Source organism: Mytilus galloprovincialis, chromosome 7 (genome assembly GCF_965363235.1).
Source record: "Mytilus galloprovincialis chromosome 7, xbMytGall1.hap1.1, whole genome shotgun sequence".
Classification (NCBI taxonomy): Eukaryota; Metazoa; Mollusca; class Bivalvia; order Mytilida; family Mytilidae; genus Mytilus; species Mytilus galloprovincialis.
Genome location: NC_134844.1, coordinates 81,594,852 through 81,617,505, shown reverse-complemented (window position 1 = coordinate 81,617,505; position 22,654 = coordinate 81,594,852). Strand labels below are relative to the sequence as shown.

The 22,654-nt window shown below is 34.3% G+C and overlaps 1 protein-coding gene across 3 annotated transcripts in view; it reads right to left on the bottom strand.

Moving 5' to 3' along the window:
* The window catches only part of LOC143083789 (cytochrome c oxidase assembly protein COX18, mitochondrial-like), an 89,426-nt gene that overhangs the window by 57,333 nt on the left and 9,439 nt on the right, over positions 1–22,654 (bottom strand). Inside the window, exons 1-2 of one of the 3 annotated variants that reach the window (XM_076260143.1) lie at positions 16,285–16,323; positions 13,245–15,126 (exon numbers count right to left, since the gene is read on the bottom strand). The exons of 1 other annotated variant lie outside the window; for it this stretch is intronic. In XM_076260143.1, the coding sequence (XP_076116258.1) occupies positions 13,878–15,077 (1,200 nt within the window). In that variant the 5' untranslated portion in view covers positions 15,078–15,126; positions 16,285–16,323 and the 3' untranslated portion in view covers positions 13,245–13,877. Of the gene's footprint in view, positions 1–13,244; positions 15,127–16,284; positions 16,325–22,654 lie in introns of those variants that run through there. One more of the 3 variants, XM_076260141.1, reaches the window with a different exon arrangement.

Sequence of the window (22,654 nt, the reverse complement as noted above, 5' to 3'; positions counted from 1 at the left end):
TAAAGGGACCAGGAAAAACCCAATGTTTTGTCTATATGAAAGTTTCTATTTAGAAACAGCGGTAACGCAATGTTATGCCAAAATATTAGTTTCTATAAGGGACCAGGGGTAACTAAATGTTATTACTGTATGTAAGTTTCTATGGGGGACCAGGGGTAATTGATTATTTATTACTGTATGTAAGTTTATATGGGGGATCAGGGGTAATCGAATGTTAATTACTGTATATAAGTTTATATAGGGGACCAGGAATAACCGAATGTTAACTGTATGTAAGTGTATATGGGGGACAAGGGGTAACCCAATGTTATTACTGTATGTTAGTATCTTTTGGGGACCAGGGGTAAACCAATATCACCGAAGAATGGGTTTCTTGAAAGCGGGCTCTCTGGTGGTGGTGACCCAAGTAAACCAGTACTTACTGTATGTAAGTTTATATGGGGGACCAGGGGTAACCGAATGTTATTACTGTGTATATGGGGACAAGGTGTATAACAAGAGTGGACACAGACCAGTATGGATAGTATTTAGCATTATGAGAGATTTACATAAAAATATGAGTAAACTAACTAAGAAATACCCCCATCCAATATTTAAGGACACTACATTCAAGCTTGATACAGATCCGAATTAGGATTATGAAATTCCATTATGATTACTGTCCAGAGGTAACGCAATGTTATGCCTATATGTTAGTTTCTATAGGGGACCAGGGGTAATGCAATGTTATGCCTATATGTTAGTTTCTATAGGGGACCAGGGGTAACGCAATGTTATGCCTATATGTTAGTTTCTATAGGGGACCAGGGGTAATGCAATGTTATGCCTATATGTTAGTTTCTATAGGGGACCAGGGGTAATGCAATGTTATGCCTATATGTTAGTTTCTATAGGGGACCAGGGGTAATGCAATGTTATGCCTATATGTTAGTTTCTATAGGGGACCAGGGGTAATGCAATGTTATGTCTATATGTTAGTTTCTATAGGGGACCAGGGGTAATGCAATGTTATGCCTATATGTTATTTTCTATAGGGGACCAGGGGTAACGCAATGTTATGCCTATATGTTAGTTTCTATAGGGGACCCGGGGTAATGCAATGTTATGCCTATATGTTAGTTTCTATAGGGGACCAGGGGTAATGCAATGTTATGCCTATATGTTAGTTTCTATAGGGGACCAGGGGTAATGCAATGTTATGCCTATATGTTAGTTTCTATAGGGACCAGGGGTAACCCAATGCTAAGTCTATAGATACGACTTATGTAATTTTTGAAAGAGGACCAGGGAAACTAAATGTTATGTAATTCCATTATGATTACGGACCAGGGGTAACGCAATGCTATGCCTATATGTTAGTTTTTGTAGGGGACCAGGGAAAACCCAATGTTATGACTTTACGACTTATGTATGTTTTTAAGGGGACCAAGGTTAACCCCATGTGACATCTATATGATCTTTGTATGTTTCTATACGGGAACAAGGGGGTACCCCAATGTTATTTCTATATGCATGGTTTATAGTGGAAGAGGGATAGCCCAATGTTATTTATTTCTATATGCATGTTCTATAGTAGACCAAGGAGTTACCCAATGTTATGTCTATACGACTTATGTATGCTTAAAGGGGATCAGGGGTAACCCAATGTTATTTCTTTATGTATGTTTTTTTGGGGACCAGAGGTTACTAAATGTTTTTTCTGTATGTTGGTCTAGGGGACCAGGGGTATTCCAATATTATTTCTGTATGCATGTTCTATAGAGGACCAGGGATAGCCCAACGTTACTTCTATATGCAGGTTCTATAGAGGACAAGGGGTCAATAACCGAATGTTATGTCTTTATGTAAGTTTTGATAGGGGACCAAGCGGTAACCCATACAATGTCTATATGTAAATTATGTCTATATGTAAGTTTTTGGGTAACCCAATGTTATGTCTATATGTAAGTTAATATAGGGACCAAGGGTAACCCAATGTTATATTTGTATGTAAGTTTCTATGGGAGACCAGGGGTAACCCAATGTCATGTGATTGACTGTATGTGTGTTTTAATATATAGGAGCCCCAGATAGGAGCAGGGGTAATTTCATTTAACTATAAACAGGTCTTTAATTGCTTTTCTTCATCACAGTCACATTAAGACCTTCAACATGGAGCAAAAGCACACTATCTACTGGGATCTTGGATAACCAAACTGTTATTTTATAAAGCAATTTTCTATTTATATACTGTGGTAAGCTTTAACTAACAAAATACCATATGTTTCATGTAAATGACACTGTTGACATATACATTTAATATGTTCCGTGCTTTAATGTAGTGCATTCCATGATATTCAAGGGATTGTCACATTTCCTGACCCCTACTTTCACTTCTTGAACTATTTTTTTTTCGCGTAGGTAAACGGTATTAATATGCTATATATCAGTGGGATTTCTGGTCCTATCCGCGGTGGGATTTCTGGTCCTATCCTAGCGACAGAATTATCCTCGTGCATATTAACCCTTCATTTCTTGTCAAGAAAGCTTCCGGTGGTTTCCGACTTGTAACAGCATTTGCCGATGTTGGCAGATATAGTAAGCCGCAACCCTCTCTTATGCCCGACGTAGATTCCACACTCCGTACGATCGCACAGTGGAAATATATAATCAAGTCTGATCTTACGAGCGCATTTTACCAAATCCCCCTGGCAAAAGATTCGATGAAGTATTGCGGTGTCGCGACCCCTTACCGTGGAGTTCGCGTATATACACGTTGTGCGATGGGAATGCCTGGTTCCGAAACGGCTCTTGAAGAACTAATGTGTCGTATAGTAGGGGATTTCTTACAAAAAGGTTGCGTAGCTAAGTTGGCAGATGACTTATTTTGTGGCGGTAATACCCCGGAGGAGCTTTTATACAATTGGGAGTGCGTTCTTCAGTCGCTACAAAAATCAGGAATTTGCCTATCACCTAGCAAAACTGTTATTTGCCCAAAATCGATAACAATCCTAGGTTGGATTTGGTCACAGGGTTCAATTTCCGCTAGCACGCACAGAGTAGCAACACTAGCCTCGTGTCCCGCACCAGAGACTGTGCGGGGTCTTCGCTCATTTATCGGTGCGAACAAGATGCTAAGCCGCGTCATTCCGAATTGTTCCAACTTAATAGCACCATTAGAAGAGAAAATAAGTGGTATGAAATCAGCTGACAAAATTATTTGGTCCGACATGCTAAGAGAACATTTCGAGTTAGCCCAAAAGTCTCTGAGCTCCCGTAAAGCCATCCCGCTACCTAAATGCAATGATCAACTGTGGATAGTCACAGACGGATCCGTCACTAAACGCAGTATCGGAGCGACCCTATACATAAATCGTGACGGTAAAGTGTACTTAGCAGGATTTTTCAGTGCTAAGTTGCGTAAACATCAAGTGTTGTGGCTACCGTGTGAAATCGAAGCGCTTTCCATTGCCGCAAGTTTCAAACAGTTCAGTCCCTTTATTATTCAGTCAAAACTGCAAGCTAATGTGTTGACAGACAGTAAACCATGCGTACAGGGATTTGAAAAACTATGTCGCGGTGAATTTTCGGCCAGTCCGCGTGTCACATCGTTTCTTTCCGTTGTAAGCCGATACCAGGTCAGCGTCAACCATTTATCCGGTCGTGCAAATATTCCATCCGACTTTGCAAGCAGAAACGCACCCGTTTGTACAGAGCCTAATTGTCAGGTTTGTTGCTTTATATCGCGTACCGAAGATTCTGTCGTTCGAGCCGTAAGCATTCAAGACGTTCTCAATGACGAATTTCGCTTACCTTTCACCACCAGGTCGGCCTGGATTAATATTCAATCAGAATGCCCTGATCTTACACGTACTCATGCTCATTTAAAACAAGGCACTCGGCCCTCCAAAAAACTGACAAACATCAAAGACGTCAAACGTTTCCTGAATGTTGCATCAATCGCCAAAGACGGTTTGTGAGTTGTTCGGCGTTGTGATCCTCTTGCTCTACACAACGAATTGATCATTGTTCCACGTAGCGTTCTTGATGGACTCGTCACCGCCCTACATATTAAGTTGGACCATCCGTCAAAACACCAATTAAACCTCATCTTAAAGCGCCACTTTTACGCTTTAGATATGCCTAAGGCGGCCGAACAGGCTAGTGACTCCTGTCACACATGCGCGTCTTTAAAACGGTTCCCTAAGAGCCTCGTCGAGCAGTCTTCAGAAGACCCACCGGACTTGGTTGGCATATCTTACGTGGCCGACGTTCTTTTAAAAGCGCAACCGTCAACTCATACTGGTCGTCAGAGAAACTGTAACGTCGTACACTAGTACATGCTTTAACAAAGACGAAAAACTGGGTAGCTTGCGAGATGGGCTAATAAACTTATAGATACCTTTAAAGCCTTTAAACGGTCCCAGTGTTGTTGTTCGAGTTGACCCAGCCCCGGGTTTTCGCCCTTTATGTGACGATTCATACTTAAAGCAACCCAACATATCAATTGAAATTGGCCGTGTTAAAAATCGGAACAAAAATCCAGTTGCCGATAAAGCCATCGCTGAGCTCGTAGACGAGTTACTTCGTGAGGAACGCGATCATTCTCCTCTATCTGAAAATACACTAGTTATTGCTACTACGAGACTTAATTCTAGGCTTAGTCAGCGTGGATTGTCCTCCCGCGAACTTTGGACTCAAAAAAGTCAGTTTACTCATGAACAATTGCCAATTTCTGACATGAACCTTATTCGCGCACAGCACGAGGCTCGAAATAAAAATCACGGATTTAGCGAAAATTCTAAATGCAGTCGACCCGGTCGTCCGACCCCTGTTATTAATATAGGGGATTTGGTTTACCTTTATACCGACAGGTCAAAGACCCAATCGCGAGATCGGTACCTTGTTGTAGCCCGTGATGGCGAATGGTGTTTCGTCAAAAAATTCTCAGGCAATCAACTCCGCGCCTCGTCCTACAAAGTAAAACTTTCGGAATGTTATAAAGTTTTAAACACTTTAAGTGCCCAGCAAAATCCAAGATATTCTCAGAATGTGTACAATCAGGAGTCTGATTCAGATGACCATGACGAAGATAGCCTTCCTGGGCCTATCCGTGACCTACCACCAGATCGCGCGGAGCCCCCACCTATTCTTATTTGCGAAAATATCGACGATGTCAAGTTGAAAATCTGGACGAGCCGACTGCGGAACATGCATATGATAATAGTCTCGAACATGACTTGACACTTAGTAACTCGAGCACTGAGCAAGATAATAAGCGCGTTCACCGTAAGCGCTCCGAATTGAAAACGCCAGCGCGGTTTAAAGATTTCATTTCCTTTTAAATTTAATGCTCACTCGTCACCTTGGGTTATTTGTTTACTTAGAGATACGTCGTATTTCATTTACTGCTCATTTTAGGGCCCCCCCCTTTTTTGGAAAAAAATTGGTTGCTTATATAGGGAATCACTGAAGCGTGACTGGAGCGGGCCCCCTCTTAGGTGATCTTAGGTCAGTCAGTGGGACCCCACTTATGAAAATTTCTGGATCCGCCACTGATATTACAATGTATATATATATGCACAGTATTTTAACTACTTATATAATAATATGCATTCGATGAAGATATAGAGACTTTAAAGGAGAAAAAAATGTCAGAATTCTTTTGTTTCTTATTGATAGTTATGTGTTTAGTTTATGCATATTGATAACATTTATTTTCATTCATGTTCTTACAATAACAGAGATTATTAGTTGACAATTGTAAAGAGAGAGAGACAGAGAGACTTTAAAGGAGAAAGAAGTTGCGCGAATGTATTGTATTGATTGTCACATGTATTATTCTGTATTATCTCCCTTACTCCATGTGTCATGATTATACATGTATGATTGATGGGTTATTTCCCTTTACTGTTTGCTCACGATCATTATTAAATGTGCCTTTCTAACGATCACATGTGTTATGTTTTCTCTGGCGTATAGCTTAATACCTGCATATTATAATATATTTTTATTTTATATTTTTATTTTATTGTCATATAAACTTTACAGTTTGTGACCAACATATATTAATACAATAAACACAATAAACATATATACATACATATTAAACATACAAAATATCAACAGCATTAAAATTTATAACAACAAACAAGTTGTTAAGAGTCCCCTGCCCTCAGTTCTAATGACTTTTTCAAGAAGGATCCTAACTTATTTGTTTGTAAAGGCGATGATGGATTTAGTAAATAATGAATTTTTTCTTCTTCATTTAAATTATTAAAGTTATTATTTTCTGTACATATGTGATGAAAAAATTCATTTCTTAGAGTTTTATTATACTCACAATATAGTAAAAAATGTTTCTCATCCTCTAGTATTTTACATTTATGGCAAAGACGTTCCTCTCTTGGGATTTTAAAATATCTCCCCTTTTCAATCAAGATAGAACAACCTATTATTTCGTATTCTTATTAAAAAAAAACGAGCAGACATTTGATTTTAATCATACGTCGATTACAACAGACGTCAATATAGAAAATTATGTTCCTTGCTTCCACTTGAGACTTTTACGAAACATCTAGTTTTAGATATGTTCCCTTTAGTCATGTTATTACAGGAGACCTCAACATCGTCGAAGACCGTGAGATCATAACTTTTCCAAAGAAAGGAGAGAAATACCGTCCTCCACGAATGACCGAATAACACTTATTATCCGAATAACACATGTAATGACCGAATAACTCTTCAAATATCAATATTAACACATTTGAGTGACTTTTAAACATATATTATTGAATAAAATTATAATAGAAGTGTATTTTATAACTTAAAAATAATTTACAAGTTGCAGGTAAGTTAATATTGATCATTATAAATTTATGGATATCGGTGTGTATACTTTTAAGATGGCGACCAAGGAAATCGTATAAAATGAATAAAAGAAAGATTGCATACAATCCCTCAACGTGTTCATCTTAGACCACCAAAGTGGAGCCCTCACGTCAAGGCAATGAACAATGTGAGGGTGGGCCTTTTTTAAATAAAATATGGAATAGTAAACTGTTTAAATTAGTTTTTGTTTTAATTTTAGTTAGTTATTAAAAAAATTATTATCTTTATCATATTATTATATTTTTAATTTAGAAATGGATGTTAACCAAGCCCCTTTTAAACTCTAAAATTACAACTACTAAGATATCCTGCACAAGGCACGGGCTTATCTGACATAGTCCGCGAAAATACTTTATTTAGAATTTATTGTAAAAAATTTATAACTACTAAGATATCCTGCACAAGGCACGGGCTTATCTCGGTCATAGTCCGCGAAAATACTTTATTTAGAATTTATTGTAAAAAACACAGGCACAGGCTTATTAACAAAATTATAGTTACTTGTAAAAACATTTATATTTGCCAATGAAAATCTTTAATTTAGTTTTGAGAAAATTTTATTAGAACAAACATACGAATCATACATTCAGAAGCTTTGTTTTTATTAAAACAATCAAGTATAATAATTTTTTAATTAAATTTGAATTGAATATGTTATTCGGTCATTACATGTGTTATTCGGATAATAACAGTGTTATTCGGTCATTCGAGGTACCGCTCCATCTATAATAGATTGGAAACAGTGTCGTCAGGTCATTAAAGACGCTCTGCTCTGTCTGCCTACTGTAAAAATTGGTACAAACGTGAAAAATCTGATAAAAAATCTTTAGACAGTTATTTGAATAAAATTATGAATACTGTTAATATTTAAATATCTCATTTAAAAAAACCAATATTGAAATTAATAATAGAAACCATCTATTCCCATTTCTAGAATAAAAAATTAACTCAAGGTACTCGCAGAGCGGTTTGTGTTCGTACCGGCAGACAAGACAGCCAATAATGGAGTGGTGGTGTGACGCAAATACTACACGGAAGTTCTTCAAAACGAAATTATCAATTCCTCTACATTCAGGTCAGTGCGCACCACAGAGAGTCAAATCGTTAACAAGCATACCACTGCCTGGCACTACCCAGCTTAAAGCATCTTCAGAACAATTAAAAGTCCCTACCATGTATTGGTTACCAAAATTACACAAAAAAATATTTAAATTCCGTTTCATCTCCGCTTCGAGTAAGTGTTCTACTAATCTATCAGTGCTTCTAACTACCTCCCTTACTACTATTATTATTCTGGTTATTAATTTTTGTAATATTAAAGCTTATGAAAATAATGGTATTAATTATTTTTGAAGTGTTAAAAATTCTTTAGAGGTTTTAAATAAAACACATGCTTTTGGTGGCAGTTATGATTTTTCTACTCTGTACACTACACTTCCACACAATCTTATAAATGAATTTGTTTTCATCATTATGATCCTAGACAGCCTTTGTTTATTCTCATTTCGCCTTAGCTGTCAAAATTATTATATAAAATTAATCCCAGTTTGCCTTAGTATAAATTTGCAGGTACACAAGAATTAACTAAGGCAAAATGGGAGCTTTTATATAAACAATGTAATTAAGTTATGTTTTGTTTTTATTGCAATTAGTTGATATTTGTTATCTGATGTCAAATTCTACCATGAAATACTATTTAAAAGAAGATATTTTTTTTTATTTTTTGTGTCCCACTTTTTAAATATTTTTTTTTAAAGTTGCTCTTCTTTTTCTGAAATTGTATTTTGTTTTTACTCATGTGTTATATTTTGTAAATAAAGTCTTTTTAGAGATGATAAATTGGCTATGGATATTTCATATTTTAATAAATAAATAAAGACAAATATCAAAATATTTTATTTCTGAATCAGCACTGAATTCAAAGCACAAGTTATAAATAATACCATGAGAATAAGCACTAAAACATAAAACTTAAGAATTATTTCAAAATTGCTATGGCGTAGTGGAACAAACAACCTTTGAGTTCTGCGTTTGGAAAGACATGAGAAACTGCATTTATTGATGCACATTCAAAGTCGAGGCTAACTCTGTCTGGCTGAAAGTTGAGGTTATGTTGGTTGGTGATGTTTTTCAGGAGATTGAAGAATCTTATATAAGTGTAAGCATCTCGCTGTCGAAGCAAAGAATACACCAATGGAATCATGGCTGTGCCAACAAATACATGAAAGAGTGCTGATCTCTTACTTTCGAATGTAGGCAGTTTTAGGGCAGTCTCCAGGGTCTGGGCATCCTTACTTTCGAATGTAGGCAGTTTTGGGGCAGTCTCAAGGGTCTGGGCATCCCATGGTGCATCTCTGAGTTTTGTTATTTATTCATCATAAATTGATGGTATAGGTACCGTGTAGTTTCTGATCTGCATCTAGATCTAATTGATTCTAATATCTTTCTACTATTGACTGAATCAGATGCATGGTCTGGTAGGTGATTGTGTGGTTGGCCAATCTTTGAAGGTATGTCATTTCTTGTGCATATTGTAGCCCTGCAACTTCTGTCTATGGACTTCCAACAGATCCAAGTATCTCTTTTGTTGTTCTGGTGGTGTGTGTAGCCATTGCATTTCAGATGGTTTGATGGGAATACATTTTTTTTTTAACTTTTTGTGTTGCACGATGGGAAGGATAATTGAATTATTAAGAATTTTCTAATTGCATAAAATTCATACAACTGAAACTTTTATGAAATGAAGGGGAAAAAAAACTTTCCTACTGACTAATGTTTTATTGTAGAATTTGTTTTGATTTCACAATTTTTTAAATCATAAAAAGTGTATTTTTATAAATAAATATTAAATGGTAATCCAAGAGAATAAAAATCCCTGATTACATGTTGTTTATATTGTTATAAAAACACAGAGGTTTAACTTGTTTATTTAATTTTTTCATCTAATTCACATTTCGCCTTAGTACAATTCCCATATCGCCTTAGTATTTTTTTACCTTTTTTACCTGGAATTCACAACTAAGGCGAAATGGGAACACACCCTTAGCAGATGTAAGTACATTAGGTAATTACATTTAGTTACATTTAGTTTCCATAAAAAAAGTTTTATGGCACCGGGTCCCGAACCTATAATCAAACTTTCAGAAAATTAGGGTATGAATTGTACATATGCGAGCGCTTAAAATGCAGTTCTCAATATAATTATATTTCTAAGGAGCACAACTCTTTAAAAATTAATTGAAAGGCACTATTTTTTTTAAATCGTACAAGACATTGCTAATATAAACCTATGATGTAAGTTTCATAACATACTGGCAATAGTTGTAAATTTTAGAGCGCTAACAATAAAATGTTTAATATAACTAATGTTTCCAAGGGGCATAACTCTTTTAAAAACAAATGATCGGCACTGTTTCCCAAACTAGCCCAAATTATTACTAAAAACTATGATCATATAAATTTCATAAAAAAATCCGACAAGAATTGTAAACTGGAGGGATGAACGCACAGACGGACGGACGAAAGGACGGATAACCAATATTTCTATTGACCCCTCAATGCGTTGAACGTGGTACAAAAATAAATAAATGTACGAAGTCGATTGTCCGTTTTCACCCATCAAATTTGGTCAAAAGGCATTTTTTTCCTCTTTAGTCAATGATCGTCAATTGTGTTACTTTTGTTTTTCACAATCGCCTTCACACAAACTATCAATATTAAGTGCCACAATCCATGACAAATGTAATCAAAACCAGGACGAATTTCTAGACTCTTAACCGAACCATACCAATTTGGATATTTTGGTTATCCTGCGTTAAATTCTTTAAAACAACAATTTCAATTTAGACAGTTTGACTTACAATATATATTCAAACATTTACTTTCCTTTTTATTTGCTCATTTGAAAAGAACTAATGCAATCGTTTTGGGAAGTAACATAACTTATCCATGACCAACTAATCCAAACTATAACAAAATCACTGTACTAAACGCTCCTCTATATGACGACCTTACTACCCGTGAATATTATATGAAACATGGCGGCCAAACTAGCATACCAATTACAGTAATCCCATACACCACATATAGTTATCCTACAGGTTACAGTCATGACAGTATTTGAGAAACGGAGGATGTAGAAAAATTTGGCGGTAAGTTTTCTCCCTGAATTGTTTTATACATGTCATTTAGTGGCCTTTAATAGCTGACTATGCGGTATGGGCTTTGCTCATTGTTGAAGGCTGTACGGTGACCTATGATAATTTCATTTTTTTTGGTGTCATTTGGTCTCTTGTGGAGAGTAGTCGCATTTGCAATAATACCACATCTTTTTTTTCTTTCTCACAAACATTCCCGACATGTCATTGCCATATATTACAATTAATGTTTTAACATAGTTTAATACCCGCATGAACTCTCATACATTCATGACATTTTCATATCATAATAAATGTTTTAACATAGTTTAATACTCATTGTTGAAGGCTGTACGGTGACCTATGATAATTTTTTTTTTGTGTCATTTGGTCTCTTGTGGAGAGTAGTCGCATTTGCAATCATACCACATCTTCTTTTTTTTCTCACAAACATTCCTGACATGTCATTGCCATATATTACAATTAATGTTTTAACATAGTTTAATACCCGCATGAACTCAACATAGTTTAATACCCGCATGAACTCTCATACATTCATGACATTGTCATATCACAATTAACGTTTTAACATAGTTTAATACTCGGATGAACTCTCATACATTCATGACATTGTCATACCACAATTAAAGTTTGTACATAGTTTAATACCCGGATGAACTCTATCATATATTCATGACATTGTCATACCACAATTATTGTTTTAACATAGTTTAATACCCGGATGTACTCTCTCATATATTCATGACATTGTCATATCACAATTAATGTTTTAACAGTTTAATACCCGGATGTACTCACTTATATATTCATGACATTGTCATATCACAATTAATGCTTTAACATAGTTTACTACCCGAATGAACTCTCACACATACATAATATTGTCATATTTCAATAAATGTTTTAACATACATGTAGTGTGATACCCGAATGAACTCTCACACATACATGACATTGTCATACCACAATAAATGTTTTAACATAGTTTTATACCCGAATGTACTCTCTCACACATACATGATATTGTCATATTACAATTAATGTTTTAACATAGTTTAATACCCGATGAACTCTCATACATTCATGACATTGTCATATATCACAATTAACGTTTTAACATAGTTTATTACCCGAATGACTCTCATACATTCATGACAGACATTTTCATACCACAATTAAAGTTTTAACATAGTTTTATACCCGAATGTACTCTCTCACACATACATGACATTGTCATATTACAATTAATGTTTTAACATAGTTTAATACCCGATGAACTCTCATACATTCATGACATTGTCATATATCACAATTAACGTTTTAACATAGTTTATTACCCGAATGACTCTCATACATTCATGACAGACATTTTCATACCACAATTAAAGTTTTAACATAGTTTTATACCCGAATGTACTCTCTCACACATACATGACATTGTCATATTACAATTAATGTTTTAACATAGTTTAATACCCGATGAACTCTCATACATTCATGACATTGTCATATATCACAATTAACGTTTTAACATAGTTTATTACCCGAATGACTCTCATACATTCATGACAGACATTTTCATACCACAATTAAAGTTTTAACATAGTTTTATACCCGAATGTACTCTCTCACACATACATGACATTGTCATATTACAATTAATGTTTTAACATAGTTTAATACCCGATGAACTCTCATACATTCATGACATTGTCATATATCACAATTAACGTTTTAACATAGTTTATTACCCGAATGACTCTCATACATTCATGACAGACATTTTCATACCACAATTAAAGTTTTAACATAGTTGGGGGGGGGGGGGGGCATAGTTTATTACGATGAGAGAGTACATCCGGGAATTAAACTATGTTAAAACATTAATTGTGGTATGACAATATCATCAATGTATGAGAGAGTACATCCGGGAATTAAACTATGTTAAAACATTAATTGTGGTATGACAATATCATCAATGTATGAGAGAGTGCATCCGGGAATTAAACTATGTTAAAACATTAATTATGGTATGACAATATCATCAATGTATGAGAGAGTACATCCGGGAATTAAACTATGTTAAAACATTAATTATGGTATGACAATATATTCAATGTATGAGAGAGTACAATATTGTCATACCATCATCCGGGAATTAAACTTTAATTCCCGGATGTACTCTCTCATACATTGATGATATTGTCATACCACATGACAATTAATGTTTCGCTATAGATAAATTCACACTGTGACAGATGAACAAACTTTCACGAATATAATCCTTAAACAAATAAATAACATTCATTTGGTAAACAATATGTTATAAAATACAGTTCAACTTTTATCCTTTGCATTATCAAATATTTATACATGTACATGTAAATCACTTCAGAAGGGTTAGATTCTAATGAGTGCATCCACTACATATATCACAGTTTAAGGACTATCTCTATGTGTCCTATATATCTCTAGGTGTTCTTATACATTTCTACATGTTCTATGAGTCATCATTTCGAATAATGTTTGGTCCATAATTTAAACCTCACACGTACAGAACTGGGGTATATAGATGAAAGAGTCTGTCAGTTCCCATTATCATACAACCCTCTTCTAAATAAATTACATATATAAGCTTTAACAGTAATTTCCAGTATGTGTCTCTTTACTGCATTTCTTAAGCTTCTGAAAACAACTTTTCAGCATGTACATCATATTTATGATGTTTGTCTCAAGTATGTGTTCGGTGCAAGTCATGAAATTTGTTACGAAATTAGATTTTTCTTGATTTAACTAGTATGTGTTCTCATATGTCTAGATGTAAATACAATGTATCACTCACACTAACCCTTAACGACAGTCATTGTGAATGTTATTTGATTTATCCACAATATGTTTTCTCATGTGTCTCTTCAAACTATCAAGCCTACTAAACTGTTTACCACATACATCACAATCATGATGTGTGTCACCTGTATGTGTTCTTATGTGAGTCTGTAAATTATTAAGGTGACTAAACCCTTTACCACATACATCACAATCATAAGGTTTATCACCTGTATGTATACTCGTATGTCTCTGTAAATTAAAACGATGACTAAACCCTTTACCACATACATCACAGTCGTGAGGTTTATCACCTGTGTGCGTTCTCATGTGTCTCTGTAAATTAGCAAACTGACTAAACCCTTTACCACATTCACAACATTCATAAGGTTTATCACCTGTATGTATTCTCATGTGAATCTGAATATTACCTTTCCCACGAAATCCTTTACCACATATATCACAGTTATAAGGTTTATCACCTGTATGTATTCTCATGTGAATCTGTAAATTACATTTCTCACGAAATTCTTTACCACATACATCACAGTTATAAGGTTTATCACTTGTATGTGTTCTCATGTGACTCTTTAAATGAGCATGCTGACTAAACCATTTACCACATGTATCACAATGATGATTTTTATCTTCTGTATGTGTTCTCGTGTGTCTCTGTAAACTACCTTGCTCACTAAACCGTTTACCACATACATCACAGATATAAGGTTTATCACCTGTATGTATTCTCATGTGACTCTGTAAATTAACAAGCTGATTAAACCCTTTACCACATACATCACAGCAATGGGGTTTTATGCCTGTATGTGTTCTCGTGTGTCTCTGTAAACTACTAAGATAACTGAACTGTTTACCACATACATCACAGCCATATGGGTTATCTCCTGTATGTGTACTCATATGGGCTTTTAGTTGACTTCCTTGAGAAAATTCACTAGCACAAACATCACATTTATGAGGTTTTTCACCAGTATGTGTTCTCATATGTCTCTTTAAGACACTACTTTGACTAAATTCTCTAAAGCAAACATCACATTCATTAGATTTTTCACCTGTATGTGTTCTTACATGTCTCTTTAAGCGACTACCTTGAGTAAATTCTCTAGCACAAACATCACATTTATAATGTGTTTTACCAGCCAGTGTGTTTATGTGTCTCTGTAGAGTTCCATTGGTTGTGATTAAATCCTCTTCTCCCTTTAACATCTTATTGTCAATGTTACTTTATCTCCAGTATGCAAGTTCTTGTGCAACTCTGTAAGGAACAAAAACAAATTTAGACATATATATATATATATATAAGTACGTCTGAGTCAGTGACAACTCTACAACAGATGTATCCATCGGATCGCCATCAATGATGGTGATACATGGCTGTGTACATAATGTATATACAACTCGTCTAAACATCAACACAACAATGTTAGATCTGTAAATTTGCTTTCGCAAATTTTTGGTTCTTCCCTCGCCGGGATTCGAACCCATGCTACTGTGATATCGTGACACCAAATCGCCTGCACTGCAGCCGTCCCGCTAGACCACACGACCTAAGAATATAACTTAAACACACTAATTAATACATTAAAAAGTTCTATTAGATGTTAAATAGAAATACGCAATATTTCGCTAAACAAATTAGCTTCATCAGGCGTGTGCATCTCTCAAGGTGAAATCGGATGCATGACAAAAAATATTTTTGTAGCTAAAGCTATACAAGAGTTGAGGAAAAGTGTAACATATTGATCGATGTTGCATAAAATATGTTTGTAGCTACAACTACATGAACTTGGAATAAAAGTTTAACACATTTATAGATGTTCGATTAATTGTATGAATTTCTATAAATTAATTTGTATGATTTCAAGATAATTATGGTTTTGATTTGTTTTTAAATCTTTTTTCGTCTCTCTCATTGAGTCCATTAGGTTCAAGAGTTCGTAACTGGTGCATCCAAAATCTCTCTCTTTTTTGTCTTCCTTGTGTATCCCAATTTTGATTTTTCTCAATGATTTGAAATGTGACGTTTTCAAAATCATGTCCTGCTCTTAAAAGGTGTCTTGTAATTGGGCAGTTCCTTTCTTTTGTATAAAATGACCGATGGTTATTTAGTCGGATGTTAAATGGTGTTTCTGTTTCACCAACATATTGTATTTTGCAAGTTCCACACGTTAGAACATAAATGCAATTTTGCGTTTTGCAATTTGATGTTTTGAATATATATATGTTGTATTTTTTCTTTGTGACTGTGCTGACGAATTGGGTTTCGATAGTGTTGGTTGGTGAAACAGAAACACCATTTAACATCCGACTAAATAACCATCGGTCATTTTATACAAAAGAAAGGAACTGCCCAATTACAAGGATTTGTATAGTGGGACATGATTTTGAAAACGTCACATATGCATAAACTTACTTTTGTTTGTTTTGAAGGGAGCATTTAAGTCGGGGGAAAGAGACCAACGTTATATTCTTCAATATGTATTTCCTTCCAATGATGGAACTCCTCAGCGGATACTTATCGCCGTTTTATATAAGTACACTCCTATATAATTTCTCAGTTTATAATTCAATTCAATTCAATTCAATTCAAATCTTTATTGTCATAAAACTACATGTTTATAGTTGTGACACAACATAACAAAATGAAAATAAAAAATAACAACAAGATCATAATATACCCGCGTCACAATAAAAGTAAATGAACATAAAACATTACGTCTTCGATGTACTGTTTCCAGATAGAAATTAAAATAAATATCTAAAAAAATAAGAAAATCAGTTAGCCTAGTCGGAGACGGATTAATATAACTTAGGGAAACCTTGTTTCCGGAATCCCTTTGTAATAATATTGAGGGGGGGGGGGCAAGGGGGGTCCCAATAACAGCAAAACAGCAAATTGATTTGGCTCATAACAGATAACAAGGAATTAAATGGACAAAAACAGATAACAGTAAATGAAATATTAAAATAATTCAGTCTTTGACAAATCAGTATTTCTTATTAAGGATATAATCCTTTGTAACTGATGAGTAATGCATTCCATTTTCTATGACTATGTTTTTAGTATTAATTTATGTATCTAGAATGTGTTTAAATTACTACTCAATATATTATAATATTTTTTTATACGCTCGTTTACGGAACGTATTATGGTATACTGTTGTCCGTCTGTCGTCAACATGTCGGTATTATTAACTCAAAAACTCTTTAACCAATTTGCATTAAACTTTGGGAAATTGTTTATATCTATTGACGTGAGCTCCCCCTTTTTTTTTTTTTTATATAAATTTTAGATTTAAGTTTCTGGGTAATGGGTTTTTATTGTCGAGCCTGCAACTTTTGTTGCAGAAAGCTCGACATAGGGATAGCGATCCGGCGGCGGCGGCGGTGTTAGCTCACTTCTTAAAAGCTATATATTTTAGAAGGTGGAAGACCTGGATGCTTCATATTTTGTATATAGATGCCTCATGTTACGAAGTTTCGGTCAGTCACATGTCCATTGTCCTTGACCTCATTTTCATGGTTCAGTGACCACTTAAAAAAAAGTTCAGATTTTTTGTAATGTTAAATTCTCTTTTACTGTAAGTAATAGGATGACTATATTTAGTATGTGAGTACCTTGCAAGGTCCTCATGCCTGTCAGACAGTTTTCACTTGACCTCGACCTCATTTCATGGATCAGTGAACAAGGTTAAGTTTTGGTGGTCAAGTCCTTATCTCAGATACTATAAGCAATCGGTCTAGTATATTCGGTGTATGGAAGGACTGTAAGGTGTACATGTCCAACTGGCAGGTGTCATCTGACCTTGACCTCATTTTCATGGTTCAGTGGTTATAGTTAAGTTTTTGTGTTTTGGTCTGTTTTTCTCATACTTTATGCAATAGGTTTACTATATTTGTTGTATGGAATGATTGTAAGATGTACATGTCTAGCGGGCAGATGTCATCTGACCTTGACCTCATTTTCATGGTTCAGTAGTCAAAGTTAAGTTTTTGAGTTTTGGTCTTTTTATCTAATACTGTATGTCATAGGTCAGCTATATTTGGTGTATGGAAATATTTTATGATCTATATGTCAGTTGTGCAGGTTTTATTTGACCTTGACCTGGTTTTCACGGTTTAGTGCTCAGTGTTAAGTTTTTGTGTTTTGGTCTATTTTCTTAAACTATAAGCAATAGGTCAACTATATTTGTTGTATGGAAGCATTGTTAGCTGTACATGTCTGCCTGGCATATGGTTCAACTGACCTTGACCTCATTTTCATGGTTCATGTTAAGTTTATGTGACAGTCGTAATAAAGCTTTATATTTAGGAGTATCAACATAATATCAATGATTAGTAAAGAAGGCGAGACATTTCAGTGTGTGCACTCTTGTTCAATAAAATTGGTGTTTTTTTTCCAGTTTTCTGATAATATCTCAAAAATGCTTTCACAAAGCAAGGAATTTTGGTGAATTGGTTATATCTATTAACATGAGGTCACTTTCAATTTTTATAAATTTTAGATTTTACGTTTCCGAGTTAACTGGTTTTATTAATTAAAAAGGGGGTATTTTCCAGTTTTCAGACATTAACACATAAATGTTTTCAGCAGTTCTCATGAAACTTCGCTGAAATGTTTATATCTATTGTTGTAAACTCCCTTTCGATTTTTATTAATTTTAGATTTTATGTTATTGAGTTAAGGGATTTTATTCATTAAAAAAAGGTGGTATTTTCTAGTTTTCAAAAATAACTCAAAAATGCTTTCAGCAGTTCTCATGAAACGTTGGTGTATTGTTTATATACATGTATATTGACTGAAGCTCCCTTTGTTGCTAATAAAAAAAATGACCTAAAAGAGTTTGATTATTCCGACTTTTTCTTAATGACCATTTAATGAGGTTTGTGATTTTTTCTTAATAAGACTATGAGGCAAAGTGGTATATAGGGTAGCAAAATCAAAAGCACCAATTATAAGCATGCAATTTATCAAGTACTTCGAACTAATTTTGACACTCCAAAAGCAATTTATTCCACTATTTTCAAAGGCCTTATTTGAACAATTTTTTTATCAGCTGAGGTTTTTGATTGTACCAAGTGTACTAGTAAGTAGAATACATAGTTTAGTAGGGAAACAATAGCTTGAAACAAAAGAAATCTTTGTTTGTAATTAGTTATGTGAAGCTTTGGACCCAAGTACATGGTTGTAACTTTCATTGTACAATGCATTTGGTTCTGCTTTGAAAAGAATCAGAGCTGAGTCTATGTACCATATTATATAAAAGGTTAACTGGTTGTTAGGACCTAGTCCTTAATTGAGATCCTTGTCAGATATTCCTGGCCATATGTTTTCCTTTTTGTCATATTAAGAATTATTTTTTAATTTAATATGTTCGTACGGGAAACAAGGAACATTATTCTCATACAAAAAATTAAGATAATTCTAAATACACATTCATAAAAAAATGGAATTTATTACAAAGGATAATCATAAGATATACTTGAATTGTCCTGGACCTCACTTCTGTGATGGGTAAATGTTAATGGAATCCTTCTCTGAATACGGGACAAACATATTAGTAGTGGTTGACCCCAATGTCCAATGATCTTCAATTTCTACCAAATATTGGCTGTCAAAAAAAAATGCTAACATTCCAATTTTCAATAACAGTTAACAGCAAATACATTATCACAATAACAGATAACAAAAAAACTAAAAGCCCAATAACAGCTAACAAAGACAATAACAGCTAACAGCAAATATATTTTCAAAATAACAGATAACAAAGAATTAAATTTCCCCATAACAGTTAAACCCCTTGCCCCCCCCTCAATATTGTATCACTGTATTTATATGTGTATGTCATGTACATGATTTTTTGAAATAAAATATGTTTTAAAGTAGCTTAGTCGGACACACAAGTTGTTAAGGGACAATAAATCAAAAGATGGTTAAATTTGTTTTATTTATTTATTTACATGATGTTACACTATTGGTTCAAGAGAGGATAAAGGTTGGTACCTATATAAACGTTTAAACCCACAGCATTAGATCTGTTTGCACATGTCCTCAATCAGGAACATGGTGTTCAGTAGTTGTCGTTTGTTGATGAGGTTCATAAGTGTTTCTCGTTTCTCTGGTTTTTTAATTTTTGGACAGATGAGACCGATGATATGGTCACCGTTTGAATGCTTTTATTCTGGTCATTTTTAGGACCCTTTATAGTTAGCAGTCCGGTGTGAGCCAAGGCTCCGTGTTGAAGTCCGCGTACTTTGACCTATAATGGTTAACTTTAACAGATTTTGACTTGGATTGAGAGTTGTCTCATCGACACTCATGCCACATCTTCTTATATTTATTTTGTCGCATATATCTGTAACAATCAATCTATATATTGAGGAACCACATGGGTGGGTGACTATGGAAATTAGGGACCCTTGAATATCTAAATTTCCGTGCATATCTTACGTAACCTGATGTTTCATTGGAAGTCCAAATTTCCATCATGGTCGACTCATATTATTTGACTTTCCTTTTGTATGTGTTTTCATAATATAATTTGTTCTTGCCTAAATGATCTCGTCCTGAACATTCGTAAACTATTTGCCACTGGACATTCAGCAACTATACAAACAAGTAAGAAAACATCCTTCATGATAGCACATGATAAACTTGTATACAAAAAAATCTTATGTCGCATATGTCTAATACCATATGATTTGTAATGGGGAGGGGGAGCTTGGATGTTAAATTTTGTCCTGCATTTTTTTTTTAATTGTAATCTTTGTCTTGCCTTTTTATTTTACACTCTATTTGGTCCTGCTTTTTCTTCACATAATGATAGCTCCCTAATGTAATAAAACGGTCAGTCTTGGAAAAATCTATTTTTTTTAATAAGTTTTGAACTGGTCAGTATATATGATTGCGTTCATATGTCTCTCTGTGAGTGCTGGTTCTCAGTGAAACCTTGAATACTTACACTACCGTTAGTAATGTTTAATAGCTACATTGGCTATGTTTATCACCATGCAGCATGTGTCCACATGTCTCTCTGTTGGTTTCGGCGGTCAATAAAACATTGTACATTTACGCCACATTGATTAGTTTTATCACCAGAATGTGTCAACATATCTCTTTATGAGTTATGGTGGTCAGTAAAACATTAACCAGATGCTCCACAGGGCGTAGCTTTATACGACCGCAGAGGTTGAACCCTGAACGGTTGGGGCAAGTATGGACACAACATTCAAGCTGGATTCAGCTCTAAATTTGGATTGTGATTAAATAGTTGACACAGCATAGGTTTCTGACACAGAATGAATGTGTTCTAATGAACTTAAAATTTTTGTTTTCTCTTAGAGCAATTCACTATGCTGTTGAATATTAATCCTCTCAAAAAAATGTTTGAAGAAATTTTCTTTTTTATTTATGAAATTTCAAATGAGAAAAATTGAACCCAATTTTTTTAATCACATCCCCCTTTCCCTTATTCCAAAACTAATCTCAATTAAAATTTCTAATGGAGTTTGCAACAATAACTACTCATTTAAATACATCATAAAATATTAAGATGTAAAAAAACTGCTTGTTATCACTGAATGGTAAAGATTATTTTAATTTATCAGTTGGTAGTAAAAAGTGAATATACATTGTATATTGTATATAACAAAGATTTAAGTTGATTCTGGACAAAGAAAGATAACTCCAATTAAAAAAAAATCTTGCTATTGCACAATATTTTGCAATTAGATATTTCTTGCTTACTATTCTGGACAAAGAAAGATAACTCTAATTAAAAAAAAATTTGCTATTTCACAATATTGTGCAATTAGATATTTCTTGCCATTGCGCAATACTGTGCAATTGAAAAGACTTGCTATTGTACAATACTTAATATAATAATTTTAGATCCTGATTTGGACCAACTTGAAAACTGGGCCCATAATAAAAAATCTAAGTACATTTTTGGATTCAGCATATCAAAGAACCCCAAGATTTCAATTTTTGTTAAAATCAGACTAAGTTTAATTTTGGACCCTTTGGACTTTAGTGTAGACCAATTTGAAAACAGGACCAAAAATGAAGAATCTACATACACAGTTAGATTTGGTATATCAAAGAACCCCATTTATTCAATTTTTGATGAAATCAAACAAAGTTTAATTTTGGACCCCGATTTGAACCAACTTGAAAACTGGGCCAATAATCAAGAATCTAAGTACATTTTTAGATTCAGCATATCAAAGAACCTAACTGATTCATTTTTTGTCAAAATCAAACTAAGTTTAATTTTGGACCCTTTGGACCTTAATGTAGACCAATTTGAAAACGGGACCAAAAGTTAAGAATCTACATACACAGTCATGACAGTTAGATTCGGCATATCAAAGAACCTAATCAATTTTGATGAAATTAAACAAAGTTTAATTTTGGACCCTTTGGGCCCCTTATTCTGTTGGGACCAAAACTCCCAAAATCAATACCAACCTTCCTTTTATGGTCATAAACCTTGTGTTTAAATTTCATAGATTTCTATTTACTTATACTAACGTTATGGTGCGAAAACCAAGAAAAATGCTTATTTGGGTCCCTTTTTGGCCCCTAATTCCTAAACTGTTGGGACCTAAACTCCCAAAATCAATACCAACCTTCCTTTTGTAGTCATTAACATTGTGTTTAAATTTCATTGATTTCTATTTACTTAAACTAAAGTTATTGTGCGAAAACCAAGAATAATGCTTATTTGGGCCCTTTTTTGGCCCCTAATTCCTAAACTGTTGGGACCAAAACTCCCGAAATC